The sequence below is a fragment of the Penicillium daleae genome, assembly GCF_028827525.1.
Source record: "Penicillium daleae strain IBT 16125 chromosome Unknown utg000005l_segment0_segment0, whole genome shotgun sequence".
Taxonomy (NCBI): Eukaryota; Fungi; Ascomycota; class Eurotiomycetes; order Eurotiales; family Aspergillaceae; genus Penicillium; species Penicillium daleae.
Window position 1 is genome coordinate 3,098,211 of NW_026623153.1, and position 24,313 is coordinate 3,122,523.

At 50.0% G+C, this 24,313-nt stretch overlaps 10 protein-coding genes across 10 annotated transcripts; 4 read left to right on the forward strand and 6 right to left on the reverse strand.

Moving 5' to 3' along the window:
• Nucleotides 1-73: 73 nt before the first annotated feature.
• N7458_005284 (carbon-nitrogen hydrolase family protein) lies at nt 74-1,184 on the forward strand (the record flags this gene model as incomplete). Its single annotated transcript, XM_056908666.1, has 5 exons — nt 74-85; nt 151-243; nt 307-590; nt 647-725; nt 828-1,184. The coding sequence occupies 5 exons, from the start codon at nt 74-76 to the stop codon at nt 1,182-1,184; spliced, it is 825 nt and encodes a 274-aa protein (XP_056767284.1).
• Nucleotides 1,185-1,556: 372 nt separating this feature from the next.
• On the reverse strand, nt 1,557-2,027 carry N7458_005285 (uncharacterized protein; the record flags this gene model as incomplete). Its single annotated transcript, XM_056908667.1, has 2 exons — nt 1,557-1,641; nt 1,768-2,027. The coding sequence occupies 2 exons, from the start codon at nt 2,025-2,027 to the stop codon at nt 1,557-1,559; spliced, it is 345 nt and encodes a 114-aa protein (XP_056767285.1).
• A 576-nt stretch (nt 2,028-2,603) lies between these two features.
• N7458_005286 (bifunctional ATP-dependent DNA helicase/ssDNA endodeoxyribonuclease DNA2) lies at nt 2,604-7,816 on the forward strand (the record flags this gene model as incomplete). Its single annotated transcript, XM_056908668.1, has 5 exons — nt 2,604-4,214; nt 4,273-4,368; nt 4,424-4,918; nt 4,969-5,230; nt 5,286-7,816. 5 exons carry the CDS (start codon nt 2,604-2,606, stop codon nt 7,814-7,816), a joined length of 4,995 nt encoding a protein of 1,664 aa, XP_056767286.1.
• A 308-nt stretch (nt 7,817-8,124) lies between these two features.
• On the reverse strand, nt 8,125-8,612 carry N7458_005287 (uncharacterized protein; the record flags this gene model as incomplete). The annotated part of the gene is made up of 2 exons (XM_056908669.1): nt 8,125-8,183; nt 8,249-8,612. The coding sequence occupies 2 exons, from the start codon at nt 8,610-8,612 to the stop codon at nt 8,125-8,127; spliced, it is 423 nt and encodes a 140-aa protein (XP_056767287.1).
• Nucleotides 8,613-9,699: 1,087 nt separating this feature from the next.
• N7458_005288 (Fn3-like domain-containing protein) lies at nt 9,700-12,406 on the forward strand (the record flags this gene model as incomplete). The annotated part of the gene is made up of 4 exons (XM_056908670.1): nt 9,700-9,956; nt 10,017-10,144; nt 10,197-10,411; nt 10,517-12,406. 4 exons carry the CDS (start codon nt 9,700-9,702, stop codon nt 12,404-12,406), a joined length of 2,490 nt encoding a protein of 829 aa, XP_056767288.1.
• Nucleotides 12,407-12,813: 407 nt separating this feature from the next.
• On the reverse strand, nt 12,814-13,617 carry N7458_005289 (uncharacterized protein; the record flags this gene model as incomplete). The annotated part of the gene is made up of 1 exon (XM_056908671.1): nt 12,814-13,617. The coding sequence occupies one exon, from the start codon at nt 13,615-13,617 to the stop codon at nt 12,814-12,816; it is 804 nt and encodes a 267-aa protein (XP_056767289.1).
• Nucleotides 13,618-14,030: 413 nt separating this feature from the next.
• Nucleotides 14,031-15,570, reverse strand: N7458_005290 (ribonuclease P protein subunit p40; the record flags this gene model as incomplete). The annotated part of the gene is made up of 7 exons (XM_056908672.1): nt 14,031-14,232; nt 14,345-14,678; nt 14,738-14,878; nt 14,936-15,037; nt 15,106-15,168; nt 15,223-15,364; nt 15,427-15,570. 7 exons carry the CDS (start codon nt 15,568-15,570, stop codon nt 14,031-14,033), a joined length of 1,128 nt encoding a protein of 375 aa, XP_056767290.1.
• A 1,187-nt stretch (nt 15,571-16,757) lies between these two features.
• On the forward strand, nt 16,758-18,005 carry N7458_005291 (uncharacterized protein; the record flags this gene model as incomplete). The annotated part of the gene is made up of 3 exons (XM_056908673.1): nt 16,758-16,873; nt 16,928-17,240; nt 17,310-18,005. 3 exons carry the CDS (start codon nt 16,758-16,760, stop codon nt 18,003-18,005), a joined length of 1,125 nt encoding a protein of 374 aa, XP_056767291.1.
• Nucleotides 18,006-18,661: 656 nt separating this feature from the next.
• On the reverse strand, nt 18,662-21,647 carry N7458_005292 (putative C6 transcription factor Prf; the record flags this gene model as incomplete). Its single annotated transcript, XM_056908674.1, has 6 exons — nt 18,662-19,429; nt 19,508-19,762; nt 19,818-20,309; nt 20,371-20,890; nt 20,946-21,246; nt 21,332-21,647. The coding sequence occupies 6 exons, from the start codon at nt 21,645-21,647 to the stop codon at nt 18,662-18,664; spliced, it is 2,652 nt and encodes an 883-aa protein (XP_056767292.1).
• Nucleotides 21,648-22,615: 968 nt separating this feature from the next.
• Nucleotides 22,616-23,904, reverse strand: N7458_005293 (mitochondrial 54S ribosomal protein uL2m; the record flags this gene model as incomplete). Its single annotated transcript, XM_056908675.1, has 2 exons — nt 22,616-22,717; nt 22,795-23,904. 2 exons carry the CDS (start codon nt 23,902-23,904, stop codon nt 22,616-22,618), a joined length of 1,212 nt encoding a protein of 403 aa, XP_056767293.1.
• Between the last annotated feature and the right edge of the window lie 409 nt (nt 23,905-24,313).

Consider the following 24,313-nt stretch of genomic DNA (forward strand, 5'->3'; position numbering starts at 1 on the left):
CGTCTCCTGCAAGCGACAGAAACGTCTTTTTTGCGGAATTTGCGAGCTGAATTTCCTGAGACCAAATTTTACAATGGTTCTTGCAGTAAGTTTGTTGATAGCTGAGCTCCGGTCTGTTCTTGATCACTCATCATTCTCTGTTCGAGATAGGCCGTGGGGCAGCTCTGCGCGACGGCGAGCATAACATCCAATCTAGCCCAATGCCAGACATTAATCCGTAAGGCTGCAGCAGCGGGTGCTAAGGTATGATATACTCCGTTCCAGTTCTCTTAATGCGCCTGGCACATATAGCTAACATCATTATAGGTCCTTTTCTTGCCTGAGGCATCAGACTATATTGCGTCTTCCGCAGAGGAGTCCCTCGCCCTTGCCCAGTCACCGGACTGTGGTGATTTTATTTCGGCTCTACAACAAGCTGCAAGAGGAGAGAGCATGCATATAAATGTTGGCATACACGAGATGGCTTCTGAGAATAGGCTCAAGAACTCCTTGGTCTGGATTGATGATAAGGGAATCATCACCCAAAACTACCAGAAAGTCCATCTATTCGACGTTGAAATCAAGGATGGTCCCATCTTAAAAGAGAGCAAGTGAGTTAATGCATTTTGTTAATAGATCGGGGCGACATTTCTGACATTCCTTTAAGGAACGTCGAACCTGGACAGAAAATCCTTCCACCCTTTGATACGCCGGTTGGACGTGTCGGTCTGGCCATCTGCTTTGATGTACGTGTAAGCACCTGAAAGCCGACTTGGTATTCTACTGCCAGCCATGCATATTCCCAGTAAACCCTCACCCTTATCCACTCACTCATTCTTGAAATCTAGCTACGCTTCCCGGAAATAAGCCTGGCGTTGCGGCGTCAAAATGCGGAAGTCATTACCTATCCATCTGCATTCACAGTTCCAACAGGCAAAGCCCATTGGGAATCTCTGCTCAGAGCTAGAGCTATTGAGACTCAGACTTACGTGATAGCAGCTGCGCAAGGAGGCCTGCATAATGAGAAGAGGCGCAGCTATGGCCACTCTATGATTGTTAACCCTTGGGGCGAGGTAGTAGCAGAATTGGGTGAAGAGTACCCAGAACCGCAGATTGCGACAGCGAATATTGACCTTGACCTGGTGTCGAAGATTCGAAGGGAAATGCCCCTACTCAGGAGGACCGATATCTACCCAGAGGTCTAACTTGGAATCTCGTACTATGAAAATACCAACACAGAGGCTTCAACCCACTCAGGTACACGTCCAAGTTGAATAATCCAAGACTATGGCAAGGTTGATAAATTTCTGTCGTGCACATATGTTGATAAATGACGATCATTTTGATTCAATTCACCTGTATTGATGCGATGGAAAGCAGTTCAGACGGAATATAAAGTAGTACAACAGGTCGGGGACGAAAAAGAAAATGGAATGGAAGGACATGCGAAAACCCCATCTAACCAAAGGATCGGAACATCGTATCTGCCATCGCAGGTGGTACAGGCGCCAACCGAAATAACCCTTTTCCGATCTCTCTATGTACAGTGTACAGATTAGGCGCAAGAACCGATCCGTTTATTTCTTGACCTTCTCGGGGTCCTCCAGGATACCCTCAGCCTCAAGTCTCCGACGAGCTTCCTCGAGAGCCCAGGTTTGTATACTGTTTGAATTATTAGCATCGACTGATCTCACTCATCCCTGACAACGTCGTCCAGACAAGCTAGTCGCTTCGGCATGGAGACAGGTCCTGGCAAGTGTCCAGGAAATGCGCAAGGGCGGGACTTACGAGGTGTCGGGCTTGAAGACATATGCAACACCAGCAACTAGCAGACTGCCAATGAATCCGTAGTACCAGATACCCTCCCAGCCTTCCTTCTCGTATTTCTGGCCAGGCTTGACGCCGAACAGCCAGCCGGTCGGGGGGTCATAGTGATTGCCGTGGTCGGCGGCGCGGAGGCCGTTTCGAGTCGAGAAGGCCTGGGTGTTCTGAGGCTTGCGCAGCAAGCAGCGCGAACGAAGGAGATGCGAAACTGGCCGGGCAACCATGTTGAAGACGGGGGTGCGACGGCTGGCGATGATCGAGGGGGCCTGGGGTTTGTGGGATATGCAGGTTCAAGGACAAGGCCGATAAATTGTCCCCTTGCCAAGGTGACAGCAACAATGGCAATTGGTATGGCACCGTTTGGTAGAATGGAGAGGAGAGGGGTTGTTCGGCGGGTTGATGTTGAAGCCGCAAAAGGCCGACGGAGCTGATCAGTCATGACGCTAGTCCGTTCTAGGTGATTTTATTTGGCCGCCTTTTGTTGCCTTAGTATACAGGCATTAACAACACGCCTTCCAAATCAGGCAACAATACTCGACGCGCGACGCGTTCTTATCGCATCCTGCCCCAATTATCTCCCTGATCCGTCAACACAGTGCTGCGTTCAGAAAACGGTCGAGTCTCTATGTATACAGGGCCCTGAAGCTGCTGAGTACATACTCTCTTTCCACTGGCATGGTAAATTTCTTCCCATTGAGTGATCATTTCGCGTTTCGCTGCTAACCTTGCTGATAGAAGGCCGAGAATGCATCATTACCCGCTTTAAGAAGAAAGCCTTTGGATGAAATCGAATTGAGATCATGGCAACCAACAACAATAATTCTTACCCTATCTCCTCAAACTCCCGCACGAAACTAAACGCATTCCGCTACAAAGAAGAAACTGTGGCGCCTGATACCACGAACTCGAAGAATGAGACGAAAGCCGCGCATAACAACAAGGAGAACCAAAGTTCATGGTTGAATGGAGTGGTGGAACCAATGCAAACATCTGCAGATAAAGAAGATCCTCCGCCTCAAGAAGTGCCATTAAACGAGGATACCAAACCTGTCAAAGAATGCCCTCAAACACCGGGGAACCGTATACCTCTCGCGGACTTGATCAGCAATGCCGAAGATGCCTTTGACCCCGCGCCAGGCCCGGAGGTAACCCCGGTTGATCATGTTATCTGGCAGCATGTTCCAGCCAGCTCAAATCCAGATGCATCGTCTCAGACACCCGCAGATCGTCGAAGAAAGCGGCGTCACAGCTCGTCGTCTGCTGGTTCTCCCACCAATGGAAACTCCAAGAAAGCCCAGAAGGAACCCCTCGATCTTCAGTCAATCCAGGCTCTATTCAAGACACCCCAGCATGATCTGGCGGCCGAGCTATGGAATAACTATATGGACAAGAATATGGTCGACGGCACCGATGACCTTCCCCCACCTCGTCTTGCAAATCTACTTTCCTCATCACCGCAAACCCCGGCATCAGGTAGAACAAGCCGAGATTCATCCGGCCTGAGGCGATCAATCAGCTGCGCTGCTGAATGGCCTACATCTCGCGCAAAGCGAAGACGAGTCAATCGGCTGGAGCCGGGCTCAGGCCGAGGTATTTTCTCTCGCACAACTAGCAATGTTCTGGACTCGGGAAAGCACAAATCATCACGACTCAATTTTCTTCTTGAAAAGATTGAGAAGAGCCTCCACCCAGTCCCGCAAGTCGAAATGGGCCCGTCAAATTCTTCTCCATTGCGACAACGCATGGACGCGCAAAGATGTCGCTCATCATCCCCCACGATGGATCGAAAGGGCCTAGGAGATACTGAAGCTGCAAGAGAGACTCTTCTTGGCAAGACTACTGGTAATTCAAAGACTGCGGGAGGTGGTATTCTTCAAGATTCCGAGTCTGAATTTGGGGACGATGATCTTGATCAAGATTTCATGGACTTTGCCGATGCCGCAGCGGACCCCTTCGTTGCTTCGGTGGCTGATCGCATTGAATTTGACTCACTCGGCTCTTCAGCGTGGTCAAATCTAGCCGCAGAGAAGCTTGAATCTAGTCATCCAAGATTCCAATCAATGACTGACCAGAAACCACCAGCCATGCAAACCCTTATGAATAACGATACGAAACCTGACGACACTGACAATTTTGAAGACGACTATGGGGACTTTGATGATGACTTTGAGGACGCCCTCGCGGAATGCGATGCCAAGCCGATGAATCCATCAAATTTAGCCAGTGTGGATTCCCAGCCTGTGCGGAAAGTGGATGGACTATCCATCGACTCTGCCACTCAAATTCCAACCAAATCACCGCAGGGACCAGCGCGTGGCACTACTGCGCTCTCTGATGATGAGTTCGATGACGACTTTGACCTGGATGCCATCGAACAGACTATGAAACAGACCGGTGAAGACGCAGCCTACGTTGGTCACTCTTAGTGGTGTAATACCTAGGTGTATGCTAAGACGATGAATACAATAGAGTCTCAATTCTCGGAAAGCTATCAAGCGTTACCAGGTCGTGGAGACCGCAGAGAGCACGTATGTCAATTCACGAGGACGTACACAGCCTGAGCAGGTATGCCATCTTTCATATTACTCCGAAAGCCTCGAGGCTGCTGACACGAATGCAGGTGCTATCCGTCAAGGACGAGAAGACCGATGCCCGCAAGGTCATCATTTTGCGGGAGTCGTGGGTTGACACTCCTTGTAGTAAAGATTCATTCATTCATCTGGTTGGAGACTTCGACTCGGCTGGCCATTGCGTCGTAGACAACACCAACCACATGATCATTCTTCATCCGGATCATCTGATTTCTGCTACTGTTGTCGCGGATTCGGTAGACTGTCAGCGCCGTGCTGTGCTTCAAGATCGTGTCAAGGCTTTTGGCCAGATTGAGCAACCACAAGCATTTGGAATTATCTTTCACGAGGTCTTCCAGGAAGCGCTGATGGCCAATCAGTGGGATCTAGACTCAATGAGATTGCTGGTCGAAAAGGTTCTCAAGAATCATGTTGAAGAGCTTTACACAATTAACATGACTATGCATCAAGCTGTTGAGACCATAATGGGTAAAATCCCTCAGGTGCAGGCCTGGGCAGACGTCTTTCTGCAAGCCAAACCGAAGGTATGAGCATTCACAACGTTATGGCAATTCTAATTCTGATGATTCGCCAGGTAAATTCTCTCGTTGAAGACCGCAATGGTGCAAAGCTCAATTTGAGTATCAACAAGTTGCTTGAGGTCGAAGAGCATGTTTGGTCTCCAATGTATGGACTCAAAGGCAATATCGATGCCACCGTGCAAGTTGCCTGCCGAGACAAAGAAAAGTTGAAGAATCTCGTTGTGCCACTCGAGCTGAAGACGGGAAAGAGGGACACAAATCAGGGACATAGAGCCCAAACTGCTCTTTACACGCTTCTCCTTTCGGATCGCTATGGTGAGTGCTAGGAGCGTCATGTTGTGTAGTGTTGTTTTTGTCTAATTCTCAACAGATGTCGATGTGAATTTCGGTCTCCTGTACTACCTTGAGCTCTCGAAGACCCTGAGCATTCGTGGTATTCGTCACGAGCTTGTTCAAATGATTCAAGTGCGAAACCGATTGGCAGGGTATATCCGCGAGAGGATGCAACTTCCACCGATGCTCAAAAAGGCACAGATGTGTAATAAATGCTATGCGAAGACACCGTGCCTTATTTACCACAAGCTGGCAGAGGATGGCAGTGGCGGGACAAGCGCCCTTGGTGACGACTTTGAAGCTTTTACCCAGCACCTTAACCAAGCGGACCGCGACTTTTTCCGTAAATGGGATGAGCTCTTGACTAAAGAGGAAGGAAATCTGATCAAGTTCAAACGTGAGCTATGGACCTTGCTCAGTGACGAGCGTGAGTCCTTAGGTCGTTGCTTTGGAGATGTCGTGATCGATCCGCGAACCGCACACGAGGACGAAAGTGGGACCAAAATCAACCGCTTCAGGTACACATTTCACAAGCGGAAAGCATCCCCGGGCTTCTCCTTTACGGAGTCGCAGATTTCAGTTGGTGAGCCTGTAGTCGTTTCTGACGAGAAAGGTCATTTCGCTCTCGCCAACGGCTATGTAACCCACGTGAGCACATCGCACGTCACGGTTGCTGTCGATCGTAGGCTACAGAATGCGAGAGCAAAGACAGTCGGTTTCGATGCGATTTCGAATCAATCCTTTAGGGGAATCATGGAGATCGGGAGTAGTGGGCTCTCCGAGTTGAAAGACCCCAAAGAACAAATCGTTTATCGAATCGATAAGGACGAGTTCAGCAACGGCATGGCCATTGTCCGAAACAACCTGATCTGCATGATGGACAAAGATCTCTTCCAGTCAAGGCATTTGCGACGACTCATCATCGCAGGCCAGCCACCTGTCTTCAAAACAGCATCCTCTGCATACAATCTGCCGGATGCTGAAAGCCTCAATGTGGACCAAAAGCAAGCGATCGATAAAGTTATGAATGCCAAGGATTACGCACTAGTCCTTGGTATGCCCGGCACCGGCAAAACTACCACCATCGCCCATATCATCCGAGCTCTAGTCGCGCAGGGAAAGAGCGTTCTTCTGACCTCATACACCCACACTGCAGTTGATAATATTTTGTTGAAGATTCGCGATGATAATATCCGCATGCTACGCATTGGTGCAACCACGAAGGTCCATCCAGAGGTGCAACAATTTGCAGACCTGGCGGCAGTTCCAAAGAAGACCCTTGAAGAGCTCAAGGACTCGTACGAGAAACCGCAAGTTGTGGCAACGACATGCCTGGGCGTCAACCACAACATCTTCAACCAGCGAATCTTCGACTACTGCATTGTTGATGAGGCGTCGCAAATCACTCTCCCAGTGTGCCTTGGTCCCATCCGCATGGCAAGAACCTTCATTCTTGTGGGCGATCATTATCAACTTCCCCCGCTGGTGCAGAACAAGGCTGCTCAGGAAGGAGGTCTCGATGTTAGCTTGTTCAAACTGCTTTCAGACGCTCAGCCGGACTCGGTTGTCAATCTGGAGCATCAATATCGCATGTGCGAGGACATAATGCTTCTTTCGAACACTCTCATTTATTCTGGTAGCTTGAAATGCGGCACGCCACAGGTCGCAGCTCGCTCGCTGGAGATTCCAAATATACAGGCCCTAAATCAGTTCCATGCCGATGGCTTCTATCCCACTCAATCCAAGCAAGGAAAATGTCTTGGCGCTGGCCATGGACGCTGTTGGCTTAATGACCTTCTGGTGCCATCTGCTAAGACCCTTCTCGTCAACACGGATACTTTGGGGGCATCGGGTCTCGAATCAGCGCAAGGACAACGAGTTGTGAATCATTTGGAGGCTGTGCTGTGCACTCAACTCGTGGAGGCACTCATCGCTTGCGGTATTCCTGCCCGAGACATTGGTGTCATCACTTTCTATCGCAGCCAGCTCTCCCTTCTGCGCCAGAGCCTTCGTCACTATTCTCCCGACCTCGAAATGCATACCACTGATAAGTTCCAGGGCCGCGATAAAGAGATCGTCATCCTCAGTTGTGTTCGGAGCAATGCTGAGAACCATGTTGGAGATCTGTTACGTGACTGGCGACGAGTCAATGTTGCTTTCACTCGTGCTCGGACAAAGCTCCTTGTGATTGGCAGCAAATCAACACTTCGTGACGGCAACGAGCTCCTGAGCAAGTATGTTCGTCTGGTTGAAGGAAAGGGCTGGATCTATGACCTTCCCCCAGATGCAGCCGAGAAACATGTCTTCCACTCTGCCGCTCTTGATTCTACTCAGATGCCATTCCAGTCTCCAAATGCCGCCCGGAGCCCTAAATCCACAAAAAGCAAGATGAGTCCCGGTCCTAGGAAAAAGTCTACGTCCAGAGAGCCTCTTAGTCCTCTGGGCTCTCGACAGCCTTCGTCAGGACGTAAGAAACCTGCAAGGCGGGGTGTCAAGCTTTTCAATGGTGAATCTGTGGTGGGCAATAGACCCATTCTTCAGAACCTGGTGGATGATATCGCTGGTTGACAAAAGCATTGAAGTGGACTTTACCTTAAACTACTGGTCGCCTTCAATCTTTGGTGCGATTATTGTCCATAGCATGGATGGTGAATACGGTCATGCATATTGCTCGGTGAATGTTTTGGTACAGGCTTATTTCTACTTGTCTCTTGATTGTCATGTGTACCTGTGGCTCGATGTTGAGAATGGAATTGCATTGAAATCTCTGAAGTTCCCAAATAAGCTCGTGGTGATTCCGCCAAATAGCCCTTTTTTGGCCCTGCGTATTCACAAATATTCCTTCTCGCAGTCCGCTAAAACTCGATCCATGTTATTTAGATTGACTTGAGCTCGAGTGACTCTCTGCGCTTGTGACCCAGATAGTAAGAGTGTTCTGCATGAGTACCTGTCGCATACGCCTGTATATTGAGTGAGTAGATTGTAATTCACGGGACATACCATGTCTGTTCAGATTGCTCTTCTCGAAACGAAATCTTCTCTCTGGAATCCCTGGAATTCCGGTTTGCAGCATTTGATAAAGTTGGTCGACCCAGTCTGTGCTTTCACCCTCTTTGGGCATGAAGAGCACAGCCCATAACCTTATCTCTTCTTCGTTCTTATCCATTCGTCGGATGAGGAAGTAGTGAGGTAGTTTCTGTGGGGTCCCACTGTGAAATGTGACAAGGAAGCCGTCTGCGATGAGGAAGTAGTAGTGGAGAATTGCTGATACGGTGGCCTGTGCTTTGTCAAAATCGTCTTCTGCTGTAGCGCTTGATAACATAGCGTTGATGAGTGCTATGTCGGCGTAAGGCTTGAGCTGCATGATGGAGGTGCTCAAAACTGTTTGCGACGTGGTTAATATGCATATGACTCCTGGACCTAGCCTGTAGACGATTGAGAAGAGGAAAATGAAGGATGATTGCTTTAGGTACTGGACCGAAATGAGGAAGTAGAATATTGATGACAATGGGATTGAAAGTTCCTAGTAAACCAGGCGACTCTCAAAGAGTTTTCAACTATAATGTATACCTAGAGAAGTTCTACCTTCCTTTCTCACGATCCGGAAGATGAGCGTCTTCAATGCCTTGAAAATATAGGTATACCTGGAATGAGACGACGCGATGCAGGAAGGAAAAGAGCACATAGAGAGATGTGTGTATTGAGAGATGAGAAGATAGTGAAGAATGAAAGCTGGCCAGCCAGAGCCTTATAAGCTAACTAGCTGGTCGAACGGCCAAAGAAGTCATCAAAGAATCAAAGACCTCAAGGGCGAGGGCAGCAGGATTCAAGTAGCACCCGGGGATCCCAACATATGCTGCATTCCTGCCACCAAATCGAAGCAAAATTCTATAGCTACATGCAGTGTAAAATAATCATTGACTAGCTTTATGTTCAGTATCACCTATCTCTTACATTTCCGGCAATGCCAATATGGGCACGTGAGCGGTTACTTAGGGCTTCCAGTCTTACTCGAGTGCCTGTGCCTACATAATCCTCCTCCGGGAGAGAAGCGAAGAACCCGCTGCTTAGGGGTCTTGAAGCCCCCACAATGCACTATTCTCGGTTATTTTTTGCTAATGCAAAGCAACCTTGCACGGTGTTATCCTTTCCTCATCTGGCCATAGGTCAATCTCCGCGCTCCTATCCCCGCGGCTTCCCCACAATCCGAGGGAGTGGAGGTGGGACCCTTGCGTAGAAGTACTCAAAATGTTGAATCATAGGACAGATATATCCCTGTAGAACATTCAAAACTGCCGCCTGCTATGCCGTTCCTTATTTCCGGTGGGGTCTACATGCGACAAATCTAAGGCTGTGCGGAATGGTGGGACTTGCATATATTAAGATGGAGGATTCGGGACGGTGCCCAAAGAAACGAGCGAATCGTTTGTTTACCCATAGAAAACGCTGCTATGTGGTTCCTTGAATTTGCTTTTCTAACCCTATCCCTTGTGTTTACACCTGGCGTGGGCGTTCATGTTAGCATCGACAGAGGCGGATCGCCCCCAGATAGTAGCAAGATTGATAGAATCATCGCGGCGTTGACACCAGAAGAGAAGATCTCTCTTCTGCATGGAGCTAATTATGCCGGAAGTGAGAATTATGCTGGATATCTGACTGGGGTGCCTCGACTGGGGATTCCTCCCCTCCAGTTGGCTGATGGAGAGGCGTAAGCTCTCTTTGATACCACCCTTCATGGCTGATCTTGTTTGACGAAAATGATAAAAAGCGGAATAAATGGTGTTCAGGATGCCACTGCTATTCCGAGCCAGATCAATGTTGCTGCGACTTGGTCCAGGTTAATGGCAAAAACCGCAGGCCATGTCACTGGCTTGGAGGCCCGATTACTCAAAGCCGGTAAGCTAAGCCCTGGACAGCCTATTCTAGGGTTGAAACTAACCTCTTAAAGGTATTTCTCTTGCACCTCGCGTAAATCTACTTCGTGACCCCTTTGATGGAAGCTCCTGGCAATCTTATTCGGAAGATGCCTACTTGAATGCCCAGCTTGGAGCTGAGGCTGTTCGTGGCATCCAGGCGGAGGGAACAATGGCAAATACCAAGCAGATAGGCCCATCTAGCAGTGGTGCCAGTGGTGGTGACACAAATTCGCAAGTGGATCTACAGGTACTCCACTAGGTATACTGGCAGCCTCATGAAGCGCTAGTGGACGCCGGAGTTGCCACTATGATGTGCTCTTATGCTCAAATTAATGGAGTGCCTGCTTGCCAGTATCAAGAGCTCATGAACCTCACTGTACGTGGCGACTTTGGGTTCAAAGGCATTGTTATGAGTGATTGGGGTGCCACGCATTCAACGGCTCCAAGTATCGAAGCTGGATTGAATTGGGAGATGGGATCTGCCGCCTATTATACTACACCTCTGTACGACGATGTATATCTCTATCACAATCTGTCGGAGATCTACGTTGATCGTTCTCTACGCCAAATATTCTCCACCTACGATCGATTTGGGTTAATCGGCCAAAATCGCACTGCACTCGACATGGTGCCGAATCCCTTACCACAGTCGGTGATTGAGCAGTCCGCTGCGATTTCGTTTGACATTGCTAGCCGATCTGGAGTTCTCTTGAAGAATGATGATGAAGTACTCCCTCTTTCAAAAGATATTTCCAAGCTTGCTGTCATTGGCCCAGCTGCTTTCCAGTACAACCATGGCGCAGGATTTGCCGAGCGAGCATATGGTATCCCCTCTCGGCTCAAGAGCCCCTTAGAGGCAATCCAGCAGATCACTGGCAATGACCACATTCTTACATCAAATGGCGTTGATGTTCATGGAAGCATAATTCCAGCAGATTGTCTGGTACAAGACAATGGACAGCATGGTTTACTTCGAACAGACTCGGCTGGGAAAACTTCAGTCGATTCTCAGATAAACTTCTCTGGAGAATCAGCTTTGCTGGGAAACTCTTCGTATCACTGGGCTGGGTTTTTTAAAGCAAATGAGACCGGCTATTACCGCATTTCTCTGCATCGACGCTTCCCTCACGTCGGTGGGGGACTGAACAATTCGGATTATCTGGGCGTTTTCTACGTTCATTCATTTACTGTCAATGGAACCGAGTTTGACGGGTTTCGGCTACTGGGGGATGGTGGAGCTCGACCCTGGAGCTCACCTCTTGCCGCTCCAGACGGATGGGATGAAGTTGGGACAGACGTCTATCTTACGGCTGGCCTCCACAATATCACTGTCAGTGTCACCAAAGTATTTGGGGACCCGGTAGAGGTGCGCCTGAATTGGGTTACGCCAACCCAGCGAGAGCAAAATATGCGTGATGCAGAGAGGATTGTATCCAGCGTTGAGGTGCCAGTTGTTTTTGCACATGCCAACAGCCCCGCAGACGTGGGAATGCAGCTTATACATGGGTTCGACGAGCTCATAACGCGAATTGCAGCGATAAACCCCAGGACGGTCGTGGTTCTCAACAATGCTGACCCTGTCCTAATGCCGTGGCTGGACCAAGTCTCATCGGTTCTGTGGATGGGAAATCCCGGCCAAGAAGGCGGCCGTGCTACTGCTTCACTCCTCTTCGGTGACCGTAATCCTCAAGGCAGACTGACGATCACGTATCCAAAATCTGTCAATGACACTGTCACGAGAAATCCAAAGTATCCGGAGCGCATGGCTACTAAGAATGGGACTGCGATATTTTCGGAAGGTATTAACTCCGCTTACCGATGGTACCTGGCCACGAACACTAGCGTTCTTTTCCCCTTTGGCTATGGGCTATCATACACCTCTTTCAAATACAGCAAACTAGTCATCAAAAAGAAGTCTGGATCCACTTTCCAGGTCTCTGTTGACATCAAAAACACTGGCTCTCGACCTGGTGTGGAGGTGCCCCAGATCTATATTGGTCCACCAGAAGATGCCGGGTCCAAATTTCCTGGTTATCAATTTGCCATCTCTACTCTGGTTGGATTTGATGATGTGTATATCATGCCTGGTACCACAAAGACAGCTAGTTTCATCATCTCAGAGCGCCAGCTCAGCTTCTGGCGTCAAAGCGATAGGACCTGGGTACTTGCTCACGGTCAGCGCTCGGTATGGGTGGGAACTGATGCTGAGAAGAAAGTCTTCGTGAGCTATATTGAGGTCTAGACACTATTTCAAGTTGCGAGCTCAAGAGAGACGCTGGATTCTACGGATGATGTCAATGACTCTAATTTTATTGAATCAGGCTTGATACTGAATATGATCTTCAGTAAGGACTCACGATTATACGCTCTATGGGAATATGTAGCCCTATTCATAAAACTGGCTGCTCTTTCCGAGAGTTACTAGAGGGTGGTCACTTGAGGATCTATTATCGACAACTAAAAGGATTCATTTCGTACATGGACGTCTGAAACGAATAATAATACAGAGACGTCAACCCACAGTAAGCAAATGTAAAGACCTCAGTGATGAGCTCCATGAACACCGTTTCAAGCAATCAAGCAATCGAGCTCACACAATCCTCAGCAAAGAGACATCAAGCAAGTAAAGGACGATGTGCGTTCAAGAAATCAATCTGTACGAGACCTCTTCGGGGCGTTCAGGTAGTGCCGGTTGCCTTGTCTGTCGTATTGCCAGCGGCCATGATTATTAGGATTGGCCACAAAATTCTGAGGTATCTCGGGGTCAACAAATTGAAATGATCGTTTGTTCGATACCGGAGGAAGTTGCGGCACCGGGCGTGGAACCGGGTATGTTGGGGGGTAACCCATGGGTGTGAAGAACATGAGATGCGGATAGAATTGGCCAAAGTCTATCGGGCGAAGCATCGGTGTATGTCCATGGAAATGGATTGGGTGATACATCGCCAGTTCAAAAGGGGGTTCCACCCGACGATCGTCCATAAGCAAGTCTGCAGGAGATGGAAGTGATGTGCTTGAGAAATCATTCAGTCTGACCCATTCCTCATGGATATTTTGAGCTAAAATGTTAACCATCATTGGTGTGCTTGGATCTCGTGGCTCTTGCAGTTGGTCGTGTTTATTCACATGCGCCGGTGCTGGTGGTGTGTCAAGAGCTGGCCCGGGAGAAGGCGAATCACAGACAGGAGTTGGTGGGGTGTATTGGCCAGTGGCGGACTCTTTGCTCTCCGAGGCCGAATCGTTTGACACAGAATTGCAAGTGGTGCTGTCAGAAATATGATCATTGACAATGAGTGTCGCAAGCGGCACAACAGTTGTTGGTTGTTCAGAGATATTGCTGATGGGAAGCCCGGTGTCGAGTTCAGGTGCTTCACAAAGCTCGCCATGAAAAGCCAAGAATAGGGCAGCGGATTCTTCCTCTTCGAATTCAAAGGTGGTGTTGCCAAGGGTCATGTCACTTTGATGCATGCCCTCTTGGGTTGAATGGACTTGGTGCATCGGATCGATTTCCCCGCTGATAAAGACTGGAAAGCTAACTTCCATGCTGCTTCCCGCTGGTCTTGAAGACATGGAGCAAGATACAGCAAAGTGGTAGTAAAGCGAGAGAAGAGAAGCGAGAGGACCAGGGATAGAAAGGGAGCGATATGGAGAGCGAGGCTAGAGAAGGAACGTTGATCTTCGGATTCAAGAGAGAGAGGGTTGAGGAACAAAGAGGGAAGAAGAAAGAGGGAGTTCTCGGGTTTTATGGCTTCGTATGATGTCAAAATGCAATCAATTGCAGCTGGGACAGCTCAGCGCCGACACTATTTTGTATAACGGGTGGTCACGTTGCCATGGTTGAAAAGGTAAACGGTCCTGGTCCTTCCTCAAGTCTCGACAGTAGTCGCCCCAACAAATTCCCAGCATATCGCATAGCGGTTGCTAGATTCAGATACCTCGCCCTCGTTTCCGCAGGATGCTACCTGGGAGTAAATGTTTGAAGCAACCGCGATCGTATAACCATCCCTTCCTTCTACGACTTGTCTCTCCAGTGCAGAAGTGGAAAGAACGAACCAGGCCGACGAAGGGCTAGAACTAGAGCTGGAAGTACGGGATCTGGGCCCGCGCCCAATTCAGGGCCATGTTAGTAAGAACCACCCACATCTTCTCAGCAATTTTCCAACTTGGGTATGGAACTCACAGTAGAGATAAGAGCAATTGTAGGATCCATTTTGCGGGAATCAGACCATGCCACTTCAGGCTAATTAAATTGGCGGTACTAGGTGCATCAACTCCTGGTACGCTGTAGCGACTCAGGTACGAGTCGACGTCATCTCCAGCTGAAACACGGGGTGACCCCAGTTGGACCATGGCAATCCATTCAGCAAAAGCGCCGCAGCTTTCCTGCATATCTGCCTCGGACATGTCATTTGATACTAATCCTTGCATAGGCGGCGTGGAAATTTGACCCAACTTGGATTTGAGTACCTCGGAATTAATCATCTGCGGATTCTGTTTTTGAATCGGCTTGGTGTCTTTTAACCCTGGTTAGTATTTGTCCACTTGTCCGACTCAGATAGAACGAAAAACCAACCTTGGTTTCCCGAGGTGGGCTCCAGGTCGCAAAAAAGCCAAGCCAGAGACTGATTCAACACATTTTTGAAGGCCCAGACGATCCGGTCAAACCCTTTCTTGCCGTGTAGCATCGAGGGAAGACGAAGGTTTAGCTCGATTACTGTCAAAATTATTAGCTTTTCTTGACACATGTAGATCTAGGGAGTGTTGCGCGTACAAAATCTCTCCTTGGCGTGCTTTCTTCCACCGCTTCGGATGGGTTTCCCGGTGAGTCCTGTGCGCTCGAAGGTTTCCCTTCCGAGCTCGATCTTGAGGATTCCTGTGAGAAACAAAATTAGCCTCGATACTCACACGGGACCTGCGTCAGAGATGGTGCAAGAGACTAACCATCGTGTAGGGTGAACACATTGTCAGACCCTGCCCGGCCTTCGGAAATCATGAGAATATTTCCTGGAATCCCGGTCAGAAACTATTTTGAAAGCACACGGTCAAAAAAAAAGATACCAGTCTTTATGTATGTGTTGAAAAATTCATGCTCTAAGAGATCAGAGGGTGACATAAACACTCGAGCGGATTGAGGCTGATTCAGCTTGTCTAATGACGTCTGAATGTCTGTGTAAACATTTTCTGGAAGAATGATCTCGGTCTGTCGATATAGGTCAACATATGCAGTTTGTTCAATTCGGTTCCAGAGACAATGGATCTTACCGTATGCACAAAGGGATGGCTCAAGATAGCAGAAAATGGTGACTTTTTACTCGGCACCTGTTTCGGATCAACGAAACTAGGTAGCTGGGAGACTGTAGTGTAGCATTTTTCGCGTCCGGACGCGTCATCGGTGAAGTCGAACATGCCAATTCACTTGATTCTCGCGAGGCACGAGGATTGAGAGATCTTTGTGGATGATCACAAGGTCATTTTCCTGACGAGAGATTTGGCGGCAAGAAATTTGTGGAGGCGCAACGCGAGGCGGAGACTGAGGTCTGATTAAGCTCGCCTTATCGATAGGCTCCAATGATCTCAACATCACACCCACAACGAGAGCATTGGGGCTAGCGGGCAAGTATTATTGGAATGCAGTCAATGTCTACACTCGATTTAACTTGATAGAGCAAGGTAGATCTTATGGATCATGCTTTCCATGCGGTGCAGACAGACCTGGACCTGATCTGGCATTGCATTTCAGGGATGACTGTTGCGCGAATTCACCTAGAGCCTGAAATATACAATAATGACTTCCATCACACAGTACTCTTATAAACATCTGTAAAATAGTGTACCTATCTAAGGAGAACTGCAATGGAAGAGCCATCTTTTTTCTACCCAAACTGTACTGTGAAGTCATCGGTGGTCAACGTCGTCCAAAGGCCAACACCCAGGACGCGGGCTGGAATAATTATAATTTAAACCTTGGATGCTTATTTAGAAAGTCGGAATTAGTCTATCTAGGGTCACCGAGAAACAGAAGATCCTCGTAATGACAGAGAGTCATTGGTTATTTGGGCATATTCGATGCTGCTCCATACAAGCATGGCTTTCTTTCCAACCATGTTCCAGGGAAACACAGCAGAACTCTACCATAGGCAAACGAATCATGTCAAAGACTATTTAGAGAGGACAACGTTATATTTCTTCAAATATCGATCCTGTCTGCTCCTTGGACCAGTCCAGACCTAGTAGGTGACCAGCTCGCGACGCGATGTGGATATATGAGAAAACACTCAAACATTGGCTTCGGTCACATGTTAAATTCATTTCCTTGACAGTTTAAAGTGTCGTGGACCTTTCCTCGATCGTCGTGTCGACGTGTCTTTCCATAGATAAAGACCGTGATTGTTCATGCCTGAGGCATCAATGGCTCTCCGCCTCAGGACGATCTTAGCTGCGGCGAGATCGCGGTCCCTCAAAAACGTCATGAGCTCAAGCCCGCATTACTCTCTGAATCTCTCAATCCACAATTCCTGCGGTCGCTGATGCAGGTGGACTATAAATAAGGCGCCGATTTCTACAGCAGCTGCAAGCTAAAGGAACTGTCAACCATGGCGCCCGCGCCGCGCCGCGATCTCCTCGCAAAGGAACATTTCGCATTTGTCTTTGGAGGCGTCAAGACTCAGAGTTACTATGATCCGGCTGCGAAGGGCCCAGGTTCGCATACGTGAGTTGTTTTCTGATTGTTATTCGGGTCATTACTGACGGTGCTTTCCAACAGCATTCGGACATTGGCCTGGAACCCTACCGGTCAGCTAATCGCGACTGGCTCCGCGGATCGCACGCTACGTATATGGAACCCCGAACGCCCAGCGATTAAATACTCGACGGAACTTCGCGGACACTCGGCCGGCGTGGAGAAAGTTCTCTTCAACCCAGTACGAGATGCGGAATTAGCAAGCTGTTCGACAGACGGGACGGTGCGCTTCTGGGACGTGCGCTCTAAGACATGTGTGAGCCGCTTAGATGTCGGCGGCGAGGCCTTTACGCTCTCCTGGTCAGCAGATGGGAGTACAATGGTCGTTGGTAGGAAGGTAGGTCCCGGCTGTTCCCTGAAGTGACGTTGCTGCTAGCATCGCTAACTCTTTGTCTTCCATATCTAGGATGACACTTTGATCCCCATCTCAGTCCAGTCGCCGTCTACACCTACGATCCTATCAAATGGTACTGCTACTAATGGCGTATCCTCATTCGGAGGCTCAAAACCTAGCGCTTCGACATATACAGCTCTCACACCACACCCGCAACCTATCCAAACCAACGCCACTACCTTCTCCAACCATGTCGCAACCCCTACCTCCCCAGACCTACACCTCTTCGCAACAACCGGCGAAGGCACAGTCAAGATAATGTCGTACCCTTCTTTTGATATCCTTCATACTCTCCACGCACACACCTCCTCCTGCATGGCTATATCACTAGCACCTACCGGCCGCTATCTGGCCGTGGGTGGTAGCGACGCTTTGATTTCTCTATGGGATACAACGGATTGGATTTGTCGCCGTACGTTATCCAGTGAAAACGGCGGGTCAATTCGCGGCGTTAGTTGGAGCTTTGATGGCCGATTTATCTGCGGCGCTTGTGATGAGCCCTTCTGTGGTGGAAATGGATTGGAGATTTTCCATGCAGAAACGGGTGAAAGTGTCTATACTATACCCACGACTAGCGCCAATGTGGGTGTTCCCGCTGTTGCGTGGCACCCCTCTAGATATTGGTTGGCTTACTCGACGACCCATGATGGGCCGGGCAGTGGTTCCGGAGGTCTGAAGATTGTTGGTGCTGCTGGTGGTGGCCTGTGAGCTTGGGTGTATGATCAGGGCTGCGTCATTTTCTGCGGCCCTGATAGATCTGTTGCTAGGGATTGATAGCCCTGGGATTACAGTGGTTTTACGATTCCCAAATATTCAATGTTGGAAAATCTAAATGAGTTAACAGGATTATATTGCGTGATATGTAACAACTATCCTATCAACATAGTCTTCTTGAATGGAGATGGCCTAGAAAAATCAAGTCAGAGAAGAGAGGAATTAGTAGAAAAGAGGAGTATTTGTTCATCATCATCAAGTCGTTGCAAAAGACACCCAAAGCGCCAAGCCATAGCCCTCCCACCATTTTGAATCTTGGGGGTTGTAGGAATACACGGCGCGAAGTGGAGATCTGTGGCCGTCCACGGATATCTGGCTCTCTTCTTAGTGCCAGTCAGCTGACATTCGTGCTGTATTCAGCCCTGGGCCCATATTTGGCACTCGGGTAAGAGGGTCCAGGGCAGGTTTCGATCTTTGTGCCCTTAGCGAACCACAGAGGCGGCTCGGAGCATGACAATCATCCAATGAGTGCACCATATGGCAGTTCAACCTTCCACGCCAAGTTGGCTGCATTCAATGTCCTCAGTCACCAGAAGAAATCAATATCGCTGGCAGGATGTTCCAGTAACGGAACTCAACCTCGTCGATTCTCACGAGGGCCGCCAATTCTCCCAGCCGGGGCCATTCTCAGTGTTCAAAATTTGAGCCCACTGAGCATCACTGAATGCCTCCACGTTGACGTTCTCAAAGTCAAGATTACTCAGATCCTGACCTGGGGTAGGCATGTCCCAGCGACTGGCCATATTAAACATGCTGGCAGCCCCCGCAGCTCCCATCGGCCCAGTGGAGCTAGCCGGGTACACCTGACCAGCAATATTGTTCATATCAATGATCCGAGAAGACTCTGTGGTAACAGGAGAGATCTGGGCGGACTGGGTTTTATCGACGGATGTAGCGGAGCTTGAGGATGGATAGGTGGAGGTAGTATTCGGTTGCTTTTTACCGGGTGACGGGTTGTCAATTCCAGACATGGAATAGGATGTATTAGAGGATGAGTTCAAAGTTGATGGTGTGGGGTGGTCCGAAGGCGGATTTCTTTCGCCCAGGCCAAAATCGGGCGAAAAGTCCATGTCCCCATCAACCACTCCTTGGCCGGCTACCTCAACAATTCCGTTCGTTCGCATATGGTGGGGGAAGAATTGTTGCGATTCACTACCCAGCGGCCCTCGTTCAGAGTCGACAATTGGTGAGTCCCTATGCCGACTGGGGAGGGAGGTGGTCATGCCGGGCAAGAACGAGCGGGCAGAGGTTCTCGACTTCGAACTATCCTGCGGGGATTCGGTTGGAGCGGCACTACCTTGTGACTGGCCAACAACGTATATAGGAGTGCAATCGGTATTGTCGGCACAATAAGACTGCTAATTGGGGTTAGGACAAAACAATCACTCTCAACCCCCCGAAGAAGACGCGTGAAATCAGGGGTAGAGGAGACTGACCAGCGCTTTAGCAACATGGCTGAGACCGGAACTAGCCTTCGTGTTATCCACAGCCCGAATTCCTGTTCCTTCAAGATCAACATCGAGTTGAACAAGGAAGGACTCTGTCAATGGGTTTTTGGATTTCATCGCGTTGAGAGCCGAAACGACGAATTGCAGAGAGGAGTAAACTGTAGAGTCATCGGGGCGAGATTTAAGGTACTGCACGAAGACTCGCGCTGAGATGTAGAGGCAGAAAGACATGAAAGGATTCAACTGCCAATGGTTAGCTAAGCTGGTCCCGCACGATAGACGGTCAGGGCAGACTTACGATTGTTAGATCTATGTGGCTGATCATTTTCATAATACTCGAGATCTGATTCGCTGCCACAAGGCACCTCCGTTTGCTCTCGGTGACGATCTGGCTTGGCATCTTATTCTTCTCGGCCTTGAATATTGCCGCTTGATGAAGACAGATAGTGGATGTGTGGATATTCATGTTGGCAAAGATGACATTGACATCATCCATACCGCTTGGGAGTCGAAGATGCTCAGGCAAGGAAAGTGCAATGTGGAGCAGGATATTATCATGACTGCGGTGGCGCTTCCAAAACTCGCCATTGAGGTCATGATCATTATCTTGCGGTTGGGGTCGGTGAATGTGATTGAGATTTCGGCCAAACAGATTGGCCAAAACACAGACACAGGCAAATGGAGCCAGCGTTGATACACCTTCACCGGCAATGATATCAGACAGTCGAAGTGTACGCTGCGGCTTGCTCTTCAGGAAAGACTCTTCGGAGGCTGGGAGGTTCGTCATGATCTACCACAGTCAGTCATCACCATTCACAGACAACGGAAACTGAAGCCAAAATGTAACTTACATCGTTTTCATCGATGACCATGGGCCAGCCAGTTCCAATACTGGCGTACCGGTCGGTGCAGAAGGCCATCCAAAATGTTCTCCTACGTTCCTCACGCTCGGTCCAATCTTTGGGTGGAAGGATAGACTGCTTGACATCAAGTCCATTGCCGTCCAGGCGATTAAGACCCATCATCAGTGCCAATCGAGTCGCTTTACCAACACTCAGCCATGCGCGGGGGAAGTAGATCATTCGAAATTCGTAAGAGCCCGTGAGAATCCACATTTGGCAATGCGCCAAGCTGATGATATTCTCTCCAAAGCCCTTCATCTCATCCATCTCCGCATACTTGCGAGCGCGTTGATAAAAGTGATGATGCAAAAAGTAATATTTGTCGCTCACCGATGCCGCATGACACCACATGATATACCGCAGACAGATAGGTGGACGCATGTGAGGGGCGAGGTTCAGGCTGGCATAGTATCGAGGGCGATGGATGATGGGCATTATCGGGTAGATTTTTTCAAAGAACAGGTTGTCCCTAGAGGTATGGAAGATTAGCCAAGAGTTATATTTCTCTAGAAGGGCGCACGCACAGTTCGTCAATGACATCCTGAGTAGGAAGAGGCTCCTCCAGCCCCAAGCTGATCAAGTCCCAGGACGGATCGTTGGGTGGAATCGTTGGTCCTGCGAACATCGTCGGATTCGATGACCCAAGGCCCGTTGTAGACGGAGGCATCTGGCTACCGATATCATTTCCAAGGTTCGAGATGTCCGGCAGGCCAAGTATCGAGTCATCGTTGATAGGCGCTGAGAAAGAAGTTTCGAGCGGTTGAGGTGGAGAGGTTCGCGGCGCGGGATCAGTCTCCTGGCCTTTAAGGAGGGTTTCGACTTGAGCTATTCAAGAGGTAGTGGTTAGCAATGTTTCCCACTCGGGCCTTATCGTAGGGTATGCGACAGCGCCACATGAGGCTATTCGTACCCAAGCGCGCTTCCAGCTGCTTCACGTATCCCCGCTTCGGACCACTTTTCTTGCGCACTTCATCGTAGGCGCAGTCATGACCCAAGCGCGAGCACGTTCCACAGCTTGGCCGTTTCCCATCGCATCTGAGCTTCCTCCGGCGGCAAACCACGCAGGCGATGCGCTTGGGTCGGGGAACGTAGTTGCTGCCTCCAGCGACCGCGTCGTCCATCAGATGGCTGTTGTCAACAGCTGACGAGTCCTGGAACGAAGATTCCGGAGCGACATTATATTGGGAAGCGCCCGGCGCAAACGTAGAGGGCGGAAGGTTCTCCATGGCTGGCCAAGTCGCCAGCGGACACGAGGAGCAAAGGTGGAATTCCGTCCGATAACGAGGTTGACAGCCCACCGCTTATCACCGCAACGCGGGCGACTCCTGCAGAGCAAAGAGGAGGGTAGAGATGAGGCGTTGTATCGGCCCAGGAGGTCAGATACAAGCGGATTTCATTATCAGACTTGCTGATCTCTCTCGTGGACGGGGATTATGCAGAGCAAGAGTTCTTATGGATGACGGTGGCACGCATTCGTATTCTTGGGAGAGAAGGCTGAGCCGTGGGAGTTTCGGCCCAGACTTTTTACATGTCTTCCATTTGTATTGGCCAGATTCTGCCCCCTTTTTTAAGGGTTCGACCAGCTTCGAATGGAAACTATGGAGAATCCATTTAGTTTACACTGCCTATACAGGGTCTGACACTCGGCGATCGACAGTGAAGACTCGCTGGGGCCCTGGGGGTGGGTGTACGCACCACGACGCTGCCTGGCGGGCTTGGCAGAGATCGGGTGGCTCGTATCGTCGATCCTTTCTTATCGCTCTGAAGACCTCCGTCCACCCTCGCCCTACCGTGTACACTGGACTACGGTGCCTCGTACTGAAGATGAGAAGCTAATTGGTAACATTCTGATTGGCTATTCCTAAGAGCCATAAAGTCATTTCCAATAATCGATCGAGTTTCTTGAATACGGTGTATTTCTATGCGAATGGCCGTGGGCCTCATACTATACATTGCCCCCGCTGCCCCGAGCTCCAACTGATGATAGAAACAGAATCCCCGATGATGCACGGCGGAATAGAGAACACACGGCAAGAAAACAAGATAAAAGAAACAAATATCGTACAGCCATCCCATGTGCAGTTAGAATGAGGTATAAGATGAGGAAAAGGGCTTTTGTATCGAAGAGCAAAGCAGGGAAAGGCGACACGATCCATTTCTCCCCAAAATCCAGATATGCCAGGGCAGAGGTTGTCTAGTTGTAACCGCGGCGGCGTTGGCCTTGGTTGCGCGGTCTCGGGTGCACGACGGCCTTGTTGATCTTCCACTTGGGACGGGTCTTGTAGCCGGACTTGGTCTACAATGAAGAAAGAATTCACGGATCAGCAATTTGCTCATAGTCAGGAGATCGATTAGGGAGGGAAAGGAGCTTACCGGAATACCCCAAGGACTCTTCGGGTCGACGTTACCCTTGGACTTACCACGACCACCACCGTGAGGGTGGTCCATGGCGTTCATGGCCAAACCACGGACGGTAGGGCGAATGTTGAGCCAGCGTGAACGACCAGCCTTACCCAGCTGGGTGTAGTGGTAGTTGGGGTTGCTGGCAACACCAACAGTAGCACAGCAATCCTTGTGGATGAGCCGAGTCTCACCGCTGGACAAGCGGACGGTGATGTGTTGAGCCAGGCGCTCTTGCTTCTGCTTCTCGCGAAGGGTCAAAGGCTTCTTCTCCTCCTCGGGTTGATCAGACTCGATCTCCTGCTGTCGGGAGTCACTGCCCTTGGCGACCACGGTGGCGTGGGTGCCAGCACTTCGACACAACTGGCCGCCTTTTCCGGGGCGCAGTCCAACATTGAAGATGAGGGTGCCGACCGGGATCATGTGCAAAGGCAGACAGTTTCCACGCCAGGCAGTTCGAGCAGCTAGCACACCAGGGTCGACACTTCCACCCATGCTCTGCCACAGATCCTCGGGAATACCAGACATGTAGCTCTGCACGACGTCTCCCGCTCGCATACCATCCGCGGCAAGAATATAGCTCAACTTGGTGGTCTCCTTGCTCCGAAGCAGAGCGATGTGTGCGCTGCGGCCGGGGTCATACTCGATCCGCTCCACAAGGTGCGGGCCAGGGTCTGTCCGCATGAAATCCACCATCCGTATCCGACGCTTGTGACCACCACCATGATGGCGGACTGTGACGCGACCGCTGTTGTTACGTCCACCCTTGGCGTGACCACGCTTGGGGAAAGTCAATCGATGAATGGGACGGCCTTTCCAGAGGTGGTCATTAACTGGCCGCCGCAAGTGTCGTACACCGGGGGTACGAGGAGTGTATGTGCGAAGCCGGATTCCGGAGGCGTCGCGGGTGGGGGGAGGAGCAAAAGAGGCGCTGAAGTCGGATACAGGAGTAGAGGTCTTGCCAGCTGGGGTCTCTAGCTCATTGATGACTGTCGCAAACCGGCGCACAGGAAGAGTCGGAATCGTAGGTAAACACCTGAACGGCAGCCGAATGCCCTGTAGGGCAAGTCGGGGTTGGAGCATGGTTGGTCGAAGGGCTAGCCACTAGGATATGGGCCAATTGATGAGAATAAAAACCGATTTCCCACCCAAGATCCAGTATCGAAGCCCAATTGCAAGCAGGGTTCTCGACACTCTCTCCGCTCGTAACTCGTCGGGCTGGCGTGCTCGAACTGATGACCAGGGCAAAAAGTTCTAGGAGGGAAATCAGGTGACTTGATCTTCACCGCCGTCACAGCCTCTCCAGGTTCGCACAGCCACAGTCTCTTGTGTGTGGCGCAGTGACGCTAGCTCCTGATGGTCCCGTGACAGTCCCGTGACTTAACGGGCCGTTGCGGGGGAAACGGGGTTGTTTACATCCACTCGCGCCTCACGTTTCGTCCGCGCCCTCGCGTATCCACCGTTACCGTCACTACCAACCTCAATACCCAAA